Here is a 12,114-nt window from a genome sequence, read left to right on the forward strand (position 1 = left end):
TGTTAGGAGTCAAAACAGGTCTAGCCACAGACCTCGTGTTGCGGCTGATGGCCGATGAGGCTCTGCACACTGATGGCGCTAGTAAGACACTTTCCAGTGGTTGTCAGGGACAAAACTAAGAGCCTTGGCCGAACGTGGTGGCTCATGCCTGTGATCCCAGCATTTTGGGAGACTGAGGCAGGAAGATCGCCCCTTCCTCTGCGTTCCTCATGTAAGTGGCGATATAGATTGGCAGGATCCAGGTCGAGAAATGTTGGTTGTTCTGGGATCCTGAGCTGGGAGGGTCATTAAAAAACAGTTAAAATTACCCTGGCATGGTGGCACACAAAAAATACAAAAATTAGCCGGGCATGGTGGCACACAAAGATACAAAAATTAGCCGGGCATGGTGGCACACAGCTTTGGTACCAGGTACTTGGGAAGCTAAGTTGGGAGGACTGCTTGAGCCCTAGGAGGTTGGGGCTGCTGTGAGGTATGATTGCACCACTGCACCGTGGCCTAGGAGACACAGCGAGACCCTATCTCAAAACAAAAGAATAAAAAAATAAGAGCTTCCTCCAACTCCCACACTCACTAACCCCCGCCCCACCAAATCTAGCTTTAATTAAGGATGAAAAGTTCTTGTTTTTTACATTAAAAACCTCCAGTTTTTCCTGAGTCTTTAAACAAAGGGAAAATGACAGTGTTGATGGGCACGTCTGCCTTTTCTGTCAGTGTTCGGCAGTTACAGAAAAGCGTTATCAAATGAGGAATCGGGTACTTGGAAGCCCGGTGCTTTGCCTCTTGTACTTGGCCTTACATTTTGTCCTGGTGCTTTCTCACCAGACCATAAGCTCCCTGAGAGCAGGCACCGCTTGTGCTGGTACCGAGGGTCGAAGGCTGGCCTGTTGTGAGACCTTGCTAAAGGCTGTTACGTTTGATTTTAGCCACAGCAGCAGCACCAGAACGGAGAAATAGAGATGCATGTGTATGTGTGTGTTGTAATTCACGTATATTTTATTTCAGGAGGAAATGAGAATGTTTAGGATGCGAGTCCAGGAAGTGGTGAAAGAAAATGAAGAATTGCACCAGGAGTTAAATAAGAGTAGTCCTGTTACCACTGAGGAATGGCAAGTGGCGTGGTGTTTCTGCTCTTTTGCTAATTTAAAACACGTGATAGGCTGGGCATGGTGGCTCACGCCTGTAATCCTAGCACTTTGGGAGGCCGAGGTGGGTGGATCACCTGAGGTCAGGAGTTCCAGACCAGCCTGACCATCATGGTGAAACCCCATCTTTAAAAAAGAAAAAAAAGAAAACACATGATAATAGGAAAATATGTTATAAAATTATGAAATACATAATTACATTTTTAACTACAATATTTTAAGGGAGAGTTTCTAAGACATTCATAAGGCACAATAAAACCCTAATAAACTATTCTAAACTTATATTTTCAAGATGACTTTAAAAATTCTAAGTAGGTTCTCAAACCTGAAATATAGTTGCTTTCTGCTTTTTATTTTCTGAGGTGATATTTTTCTAGGGTGATTTTCCCATCTCAGACCTGGAGAGTCTCATCCCTTCTTAGGCCCCAGTGATAGCTCCCAGCGTTTGAGAATAGAAAGCTCAGGATGAGGCCTGGATGACTAGCTCCCATCCATCCTGCCCTGGCAGATACCCTGACAGCTGAGGTTGCCCCACTTCCAACCTGTCCTTCCTCAAAAGCCCCTTCTGCACTCCTTCCCCTCTAGGGTCCTGCTGGAATGGTGCCTTGTCTGTAGTGCTGCCTTCAGGAGAGGCCATTATTGCTCCCTTGTGTCCCTCCCTCCCTCCTTCCCTCCGTCCCTCCCTCCTTCTTTCCTTTCTCGTTTTGAGACAGAGTCCTGCTGTGTTGCCCAGGCTGGAATGCAACAATGGCGTGACCTTGGCCCACTGCAGCCTCTACCTTCTGGATTCAAGCTATTCTCCTGCCTCAGCCTCCCAAGTAGCTGGGACTTTAGGCACATACCACCACGCCTGGCTAATTTTTATAGTTTTAGTAGACACGGATTTCATCATGTTGGCCAGGCTGGTCTCAGACTCCTGGCCTCAAGTGGTCTGCCCGCCTTGGCCTCCCAAAGTGCTGGAATTCAGAGGCGTGAGCCACCGCACCCGGTGTCTCTGTTTCTGATGTTTTTTAGAGTTAGGGTCTAACTCTATTGCCCAGGCTGGAGTGCAGTGGCTCAGTCATAGCTCACTGCAGCTTCAACCTTCTGGGCTCAAGCCATCCTCCCACCTCAATGTCCCAAGTAGCTGGGACTACAGGTCCATGCACTACCATGCCCAGCCAATTTTTTTGTATTTTTTTTTGCAGAGACAGGGTCTCACTGTTTCCCAGACTGATCTCGAACTCCTAGGCTCAAGTGATCCTCCCGTCTTGGCCTCCCAAAGTGCTGGGATTGTAAGCCACAGTGCCCGGCCCCTTGTCTCTAGTTCTGATGTGGCCCTAAACACATGCCCTGGTCCTGGTACCTGCCACACTACGCCTGCCTATCCTGTCTGCCTCCACATCTGCCTCCTCCTTCTCCTTTGTGAACTCAAGGGCAGGAACCGATGTCCTGTTTATTTTTGTGTGTGGCCCCGCATCTAGCACAGCAACAGCAAATGCCTGTTAACTGAATTAGAGAAAGTACGTGTCTTTAAAAGCCTAAAAGCAGTATCCAGGCAGGACTAAGAAAACCAAAACTACTCACTTTGAATAGGTATGTTATATTTAGTGTTTTCTAATGTCTTAACATCACTGGGGAAAATGAAATATTTTTTTAGATGTGATGTTTAGGAATCTAGAATTGAGTCAACAGCACTCTTACTATTGTTTATCCCTGATTTTGTGGTCACCGATGTGTCAGGTGGGCCTGGCCCGTGCAACTTCTGGGTCTTGGTGCTCTGTGGCCTCCATATCCTGAGCTTGGATTTCCTTCCGCCAGGGTTCCTAGTGTGTCTCCCCTCGTGTCCTCCTTGAACAGTGCCCTGGAAAGCAGCTTAGCCAGGCTGGGGCTCAAGAGACCTTGTGAGATTCCAGAACCCCAGATTCCTTCCCTAGCCTTGTATGTATGTAGCTACAAGTCCAACTTGTCTGCATTTCCTTAAAATGAAAACAACTAAACAAAGGAAAGAAAGACAGGCCCTGCTTTCAAATCCACAGCCCTGCAGCGTTCTCCAGTCCTGCGTTTGTTGGGATTTGAAGTCTGCCCTCTGCTCGAATGTTATGGCCCCCACCGGCATGGGGAGAGCATCAGGCTTGCTCGGGGCCTCCCTGGCCGCCAGCGCCTTACTTTGAATTCACTGCCCTCCAGCTGGAGCATCACACTTGGTGGGCAGAGCTCCTTGCTGCTCTCGGTACCTGTACGCGGCGCTCGGTACACAGACTCCATCTTACAGCAAATGCTTGCGTTTTTTTTTTTTTTTTTTTTGAAACAGAGTCTTGCTCTGCCACCCAGGCTGGAGGGCAATGGCATGATCTCAACTCATAGCAACCTCTGCCTCCCTGGTTCAAGTGATTCTCCTGCCTCAGCCTCCCGAGTAGCTGGGATTATAGGCCCCCATCACCACACCTGGCTAATTTTTTTTTTTTGTATTTTTAGTAGAGACAAGGTTTCACTGTGTTAGGCAGGCTGATCTCCAACTCCTGACCTCAGGTGAGCTGCCCACCTCGGCCTCCCAAAGTGCTGGGATTATAGGCGTGCGTCACTGCATCTGGCCCAGCGGACACTTTCTGCTTGGTTGCCAGTAATTTCTCAATGAACTTCTGGGCTGCAACTAAATTTTGTATTTCTTTCCCTAACTTCTCCTGAATCACTGGGTAACCTCAGGCTTAATGGATCTGTTTCTTTCTCTATAAAATGGGGTGGCTGGGCACAGTGGCTCATGCCTGTAATCCGAGCACTTTGGGAGGCCAAGGCAGGAGGATCAGTTGAGGCCAAGAGTTTCAGACCAGCCTGGACAACATGGTGAAACCCAGTCTCTACTAAAAATACAAAAAATTAGCTGGGCGTGGTGGTGCGTGCCTGTGATCCCAGCTACTCAGGAGGCTGAGGCAGGAGAGTCACTTGAACCTAGGAGGCAGAGGCTGCAGTGAGCTGAGATCGTGCCACTGTACTCCAGCCTGGGCAGCAAAGCGAGACCCTGTCTCAAAATATAATAATAATAAATAAGAGAGAGTGTTAACCCAAATCTGAGATTTTGAACTTTTTTTTAGGAATGGGGGATCCCTTTCATTTAAAAAAGGAACGAGCCAGGCTGGGTGGCTCACCCCTGTAACCCTAACTCTTTGGGGGGCCAAGATGGATCACTTGAGGCCAGGAGTTTGGAGCTGCAGTCAGCTATGATCACACCGCTGTGACCAGCCTAGGCGACAGAACAAGACCTTGTCTCAAAAAAAAAAAAAAAAAAAAATTAGCTGGACGTGATGGCATGCACCTAGCTATTCAGAAGGCTGAGGCAGGATTGATTAAGCCCAGGAATTCAAGGCTCCAGTGAGCTATGATGGTGCTTGGATGACCGAGCACGACCTGGGTGACAGAGCAAGACCCTGATTCTAAAAAATAAAAAATAAAATGAATGAAGGAAGGGAGGAAGAAATAAATGAACAAATGAATGAATCAACAAATAAAGAAGTCTTATAAATTAGTCCAAAATGCAGCCAGGCATGGTGGCTCACACCTATAATTCCAACACTTTGGGAGGCCAAGGTAGGAGGATCACCTGAGGTCAGGAGTTTGAGACTAGGCTGGCCAACATGGTGAAACCCTGTCTCTACCAAAAAAAAATTAATACAAAAATGAGCTTGGTGTGGTGGTACATGCCCATAATCCCAGATACTCTGGAAGCTGAGGCAGAGGTTGCAGTGGCCCAAGGTCTCACCACTGCAGTCTGGCCTGGGCAACAGAGTGAGACCCGATCTCAAAATATAAATAAGTAAGTCTGAAACAAAACAGACCATCGCGGAGCTGCCCAGTGTGTGGTGGGAGTGAGGAGGCTGGCACAGACCAGTTTGGGATGAGGCCCTTCCCGACAGCATGGCAACCCACTCCATGGGTGCCGGTAGCAGGCAAGAGGCACCCCCACAGTGCCCAGGAGCTAGTGCACAGCCACGGTTGGGGCCACACCACTGTTACAGCCCGACTCCTTTCATCTTATCTCTTTCCTTCCTCCAACCTCACCTTTAGGATTTTAAGTGCAAATCAAGCTTGTTTATTGTTTACTAAGTAAACTTACCACCCAGTGTACTTTGGGTGGTCAACATTTAACTAGGTGATTTCTAAGGTCCCCGCAGCTCGTTCTAATCAGATTTTGCAATCTGGAGGGCTGAGCTGGGCTGGGATTTACATTGCACTGGAAGGAGAGGGTTTGCTCATGCTAAGAGGAAGACTGGGGCAGATTCGTACAGTTCTAAGAAACCATATCAAAGCCTGCTAACAGTAATTTTTTTTTTGCAAATATGCTACTAATTATGGAGGAGTATTTTACAATTAAAATGGAAACTTTCGAACTGCTTTAAACATAGGCCGTATGGGCTTCATAATAATGTAGTGGGTGGCAGGATTAGAGGTTTATACGGATGAAACCTCATCAGCCATTTGCACATGGGAGTCTCCTACTCTATTCTGTTTACTTTTGTGCGTGTTTGAAATTTGACATCTAAGAGTGTTTCTGAAGCAGTCTGTAATTCAGACCTCATGGCTGTCTTTCTCCAGCTTACTGCAAATGGCAGGATTTGTTGCTGTGTTAATATGTTTAGCATGAAGACGTGGCTTGATATTCATGACCTATAATGTACCCATTGCCTCCCTTTAGATTCCAGAGTGTCTCTGTAGCCATTCAGCACCTGAATCACAGTATTCCATCTTGTAAATCAATTGCAGGCGGCAGCTTCAGACTCAAGCAAAACTGGTTTTAGAGGAAAACAAGTTGTTGCTGGAGCAGCTGGAGATTCAGCAAAGGAAGGCCAAGGACAGCCACCAGGAGCGCCTCCAAGAAGGTGAGGTCTTTCCAGCTGAGCACTGGCCACACACTGATGCCACTACAGTATTGTCATTTTACCCTTCTACCTCCCTCCTGCTGGGGTCCCCGTCATGTTTTACATTCTTGACTGAAATGCGACTGTTAAAACCTTTCCAAGTCATTACCCTCAATGCATAGATTGCTTTCTTAAACTCCACTGTCTCAGATCATCCTATGGGTTTGTAAATCACTTGTAGGTGATAGTGCTAGACTCAGCAGAGCTGGTTTTAGGGTAAAATAGTACCTTAGAAATGGGAAAGACCGCGAGAGGCAAACATCTGAAATAACACAGGGTCTCTTCCCAGATATTTGTTGGATGAGTAAGTCAGCAGAACCATTCACTTTCTAAACAGTTCCCCTGTGTCTTTCCTTCCTTCAGAGCTTGCGGGCATGGGAGGCGAAACCTCTGCAGGTTTGATCACCGTCAGACACCTTCCGAGAGTGTCCCTCTTCCCGTCTCTTCACACACACTCCCCCAACCCCTAGGAGCCTCACAGTCTGTGACAGTGCACAGCTGTAAGGAGGCCAGGCTAAAAGTCATTGCTTCTGCTTTAAAACCACAATTTATTTTATTTGAAGCGGGGTTTCACCATGTTAGCCAGGCTGGTCTCGAACTCCTGACCTTAGATGATCCATCCGCCTTTGCCTCCCAAAGTGCTGGGATTACAGGCGTGAACCACCACACCCAGCCTAAAACCACAGTTTATGAGTACAAAATGCAGTGGTGTTTTTTTCCCTTGCTTTAGTTTTTCCCTTTCCTAGTGAAGAATGGCACAGGCTGGGAAGCTGAAACACCAGCCGTCTTGCACAAGGCCATGGCACTCGGATAAGCAGGTGGAGGGTTTCCCCTCTCCAGCTGCTTATGGAATGGCAGCCCCTTTCATGCCGTGGCAGGTCCATGACAAGGCCCTGCTGTGGCTGCAGTTGCTGGACTAGCACTTCCTGTGTTTCTTAGAACCAGGTCGTGTTTAAAGATGACAGCATCTCAGAGAGGTACACAGGAGTTTCCTGCACCTGACCTCCCCTGAGAGCTGCGTGGCCCAGGAGTACTTGCCTTTACTCTCACGTTGTCGAGTGGGAGAGGGGAAACAGAGTTGTGGGCCCTCCTATCTTTGTTTTCGGGGTTGGAGATGACAATAATTTCCTATTTACTGAGCTTCATTTTCTTTAACTACCAGATCTGAACAGATATGAGGATTTCTGGTCACATGGGGCAGGGAAACCTTTTGACCTGTATGATTCAGTGAGTTGCCTATGCTATTTTCCCATTGCCCAGAAACAGCCATTATATATCCTCTTTGACCAATTACCAATTAGATATTTTCTTCTTTCTTTGAGACAGAGTCTCACTCTGTCGCCCAGACAGGAGTGCAGTGGCGTGGTCTCGGCTCCTGGATTCCAGCGATTCTCCTGCCTCAGCCTCCTGAGTAGCTGGGATTACAGGCACGCACCATCATGCCCAGCTATTTTTATATTTTTAGTAAAGGGTGTTTCACCATGTTGGCCAGGCTGGTCTCGAACTCCTGACCTCAAGTGATCCACCCATCTCAGCCTCCCAGAGTGCTAGGATTACAGGCGTGAGCCACTGCACCCAGACACCAATTAGATATTTTCATAGAGTAGAGAGATGTACAGTTTTATGCTATAATACCTCTAAGTGCTAGTGTCCACAGACGCCCAAGAAATGTCTTACTACATACAACCGTGTAACATAGGATGAAAATATTTATGACTACTTTAGATACAGGACATAAAATTAAAAATTCAATGAGGAAAGGGAAGGAAAATAATAAATCCGGTTTTTAGTTTGGCTATGTTTGATGTCCTTAAAGATCTTGAAAATCTTGCAGCTTTCAGGACTATGTTCTGACATATGCTTGCACACCTGTGTGTGATTTAAGGCTGCAGTCTCAGGAAGGGCAGTTCCTTGAAGACTGGAATCGTGTTTTGTTAATTATTATAGTAGATCTTATTTTTAAAATCATATTTAGTGAGTGCTTAATGTAGAGATAGTAATTTCTTCGGGGTTTTTTGTTTTGGGGGATGAGGTCTCGCTGTGTCATCCAGGCTGGAGTGCAGTCGGCACAGATGTGGCTCGGTGCAGTCTTGATCTCCTGAGCTCAAGCAGTCCTTCTGCCTCAGCGTCCCAGGTATCTGGGACCACAGGCACATGCCATCATGCCCTGCTAAGTTTTAAATTTTTATGTAGAGATGAGAGGTCTCACTATGTTACCCAGGCTGGTTGTGGACTGCTGACCCCCTCAGCCTCCCAACAGGCTGGGGTTACAGGTGTGAGTCACCATGCTCAGTAGGGACAGTAATTTCTAAAGAGAAGGCCTTCGGTGTTCATTTATAACACTCCAGAAGATCTTGAACAGGTCATTTTTATCAGCTGACTCTCATTAGTATTTCCTAACAGCCAGTAGTTGTGTTTTGTAAAGCCTTCTGTGCCAAGTTTGTATCTTGCTCTTTTGTTTTTCAGTTGCTAAGGTGACTAAACAGGTAATGCTCCTGGAGAGGAAAACCCAGGACCAGGAAAAGGAGCTGGCAGAGAACAGGGAACAGTTGGAGATTTTACGCGCCAAATGCCGAGAACTCAAAACACACTCGGATGGCAAAATCGCAGTGGAAGTTCATAAATCAATTGTAAATGAATTAAAAAGGTAAGGATTTAATGTTTTGTCTTTTATATTGTTATTTTTTTTTAAATTGAGACAGGGTCTTGCTATGTTGTCCAGGCTGGTCACAAACTCCTGGACTCAAGTGATCTGCCCACCTCAGCCTCCCAAAGTGTTGGGATTACAGGCATGAGCCACTGTGCCCAGCTGATTTAGTGACTTTCTGAGGCGTTCTGCCTGTGGTTAGAGGCAGAACGGAGAGAGGTTGCTGAGTCCTTTCTGGGTTTCTTCACCTATGGTCATGCACAGCATAGCGGCACAGGCGTCTGAAAGTGAGAATGGGACTTTTTTTTTTTTTTTTGAGACGGAGTCTCTGTCACCAGGATGGAGTGCAGTGGTGTGATCTCAGCTTATGACAGCCTCTGCCTCCTGGGTTCAAGCAATTCTCCTGTCTCAGCCTCCCAAGTAGCTGGGATTACAGGCATGTGCCACCATGCCCAGCTACCTTTTTTTTGGTATTTTTAGTAGAGACAGGGTTTCACCATGTTGGTCATGTTGGTATCGAACTCCTGATCTCATGATTCACCTGCCTTGGCCTCCCAAAGTGCTGGGGTTACAGGTGTTAGCCACCACGCCCGGCCGTATTTACCCTACTTTTAAAAATTATTTTAGAGTGTACTACTTAGAATAAAGTTAACTGTAAAACAGGCTCAGGCGGGTCCCTCAGGAGGTGTCCAGAAGCAGCCATTGTTACCACAGGAGATGAAAGCTCTGTGCGTTTTGCTGCCCCTGAAGACTTTCCAGTGGGTTGAGACATGGAGGTGGAGGACAGTGACACTGATGATCCTGTCCCTCTGAAGGTCTAGGCTCCTATGTGCATTTGTTCTTCGTTAAAAAAAGAAACAAAAAAGTCTAGAAAGTTTAAAAAAATTTTTTAATAGAAAAAAGCTTGAGAATAACAATATAAAAATAGAAAATATTTTTGTACAGCTGTACAACGTGTGTTTTAAGCTAAGTGTTATAAGAAAAGTCAAAAAGTTAAAAAATTAAAAAGTTTATAAAGTAAAAAGTTGTAAAGTAAAATTAATGTAGTATTGAAGGAAGAAAACTTTTAAAAATAACTAGTTAATTGTAGCCTAAGTGTACAATATTTAGTCCACGGGAGTGTACAGAGATGTCCGAGGCCTTCACATTCACTCATCGCTCACTCACTCAGCCAGAGCAACTTCCTTCCAGTCCTGCAAGCTCCATTCATGGTAAGCGCCCTGTACAGGTGAACCATTTTTATCTTTTTTTGGGGGGCGGGGGGCAGAGTCTCGCTGTGTCACCCTGTCACCCAGGGCCTGGAGTAGAGCAGTGGCACGATCTCAGCTCACTACAACCTCTGCTTTCTGGGTTCAAGCAATTCTTGTGCCTCAGCCACCTGAGTAGCTGGGATTATAGGAGTCCACCACCATGCCTAGCCAATTTTTGTGTTTTTAGTAGAGATGGGGTTTTGCCATGTTGGCCAGGCTGGTCTTGAACTCCTGACCTCAACTGATCTACCCACCTTGGCCTCCCAAAGTTCTGGTATTACAGGTGTGAGCCACCATGCCCGGCTCCATTTTTATCCTTTCTATTGAATTCTGACTGTACTTTTTCTGTTTAGATATGTTTAGATACACAAATACCATTGACTTATACTTGCCTTCAGCGTTCAGTACAGTAACATGCTGTGCAGGTTTGTAGCCTATGAGCAAACAGCTCCACCATCTAGCCTATGTGTGTGGTAGGCTGTGCCGTGTGGCTTTGTGTGAGTACACTCTGTGGTGCTCACACAATGATAACATCACCTAATGATGAGTTTCTCAGAACGTATCCCCGTTGTTAAGTGACACACCATTGTGTTCTGATAGCCCCCTAGATGTAAGTAAAGAAGATATGAAAATTTTAAAAGGAAGTCATTAATGGTGAAGGCTAGGGGGAGAAATGACCATTTTAAAATAACAAAGATGCCACCAAATCTTTTTTCAGTGGAAATTAAAGAAAGACTTCAGTGGCTCAGAATGCACTGACTTGGGAGAAAAGCCTTTATGGCAGCTTTGGCTGAGTGGCTTTGGGCTCAGAGCTGATAGGTGTGTCCAGGGTAGAGGAATAAGGAGGATGGAGCCGGGGGTGTGACCCTAATGGGCTCTCCCATAGAAGGGGTGGTGTTTGGAGAGAGAATTTATAACATGGAAGAGGGACAGGAATTCATCAGAGCTGGACTGTGGATTCCACGAAGACCTAGTGGAAAAATAGACAAAATGAGGAAGAGGAAACTCAGAGTTTTTGCTTTGGCTACCACAGATGTGAAGGAAACTGAGGACACGTTGGAGTGAGACTCAAGAAGGCAGAAGGGCCCTCCGACAGCCTCCATTAGGAAGCCCCTTCCCCTGCTGGTGTCATAATGGAGACAGGCCGCATGCAGAATATGTACTGATGAGTCAGCAAAGCAGCTGCTGAACCAGCGCTCACACTGGGGAGTATCTGGGAGCAGTTTGGGAAAGGGTTGTGCCTCAGGCAAAAGTGAGGTCGTGAGGACAAGACTTTTGTATGAGGATAAAAGGGCTCAATTGAACCTGTGGGGGCGGGGGAGCATCGAGGCGTGGTGCGGATGTGTTCTTTCGCGTACCCTGCTTGAAAGCCAGGCAGATAATGGGCATTTTGTCTTGCTTCCTCTGCTCATTGGCAGCCCTGCACGGCAGGAGCAGTGACATGGGAAATGGTACAAGCTCATGTTCCTTGTGAGCTGTCAGTTGGCTTTGGGGCAGACTGGCGGTCACACCTGGAAGCAGAGATGGCTCTCTTTGCTTTTACTATTTTCTAGAAAGGTTGGGCCTACTCAAGATGAAGGTGGGAGAAAAACAAGGTATCAACCCACTTCTCTAAGGAAATGTAGCAGACTCCTTTGGGGAGAGCTAAAGATTTAGGGGGACAGGTAATATCTACAAAGGAAAATCTGTATCCTGGCTTTTGGGAGACCTGTATCCTAAAGTGAAGCCAACCATTGCACGCACCTTATCTTGTACACAGAGGCCTCCTCGGCAGCCAGGGAGATGCCTGCACAGGGAACCACCAGGGCAGAAAATCCCTCAGTTGACACAGTACACACCAAGAACCAGTTCCTCTTCCAAAAATCAGAACGGATGACTAGATGTGAACAAGCAACAAGGATCATTAGGCGTGACGAAGGAAATGGCAAGGCGAGAGAGAGACCCAGATAAGCAGAGCAGCTCAGGGGAAACGGAAATAATGCCTTAAAAAAAACAAAATGCCATGAGAAAAGAAAGTACAGTCACTAGGCCGGGCGCGGTGGCTCAGGCCTGTAATCCCAGCACTTTGGGAGGCCGAGGCGGGTGGATCACGAGGTCAAGAGATCGAGACCATCCTGGTCAACATGGTGAAACCCCGTCTCTACTAAAAATACAAAAAATTAGCTGGGATTACAGGCACG

At 46.7% G+C, this 12,114-nt stretch overlaps 1 protein-coding gene across 4 annotated transcripts in view; it reads left to right on the top strand.

Annotated features, from left to right (window-relative positions):
- The window catches only part of CEP89 (centrosomal protein 89), a 75,291-nt gene that overhangs the window by 40,504 nt on the left and 22,673 nt on the right, over window positions 1–12,114 (top strand). For all 4 annotated transcript variants that reach the window (XM_032249140.1, XM_032249141.1, XM_032249143.1 and 1 more), the window contains 3 exons: window positions 1,006–1,109; window positions 5,883–5,998; window positions 8,504–8,684. In XM_032249140.1, the coding sequence (XP_032105031.1) occupies window positions 1,006–1,109; window positions 5,883–5,998; window positions 8,504–8,684 (401 nt within the window). The remainder of the gene's footprint in view (window positions 1–1,005; window positions 1,110–5,882; window positions 5,999–8,503; window positions 8,685–12,114) is intronic.

Source organism: Sapajus apella, unplaced genomic scaffold (assembly GCF_009761245.1).
Source record: "Sapajus apella isolate SASKATOON/1434 unplaced genomic scaffold, GSC_monkey_1.0 scaffold68, whole genome shotgun sequence".
Lineage (NCBI taxonomy): Eukaryota > Metazoa > Chordata > Mammalia > Primates > Cebidae > Sapajus > Sapajus apella.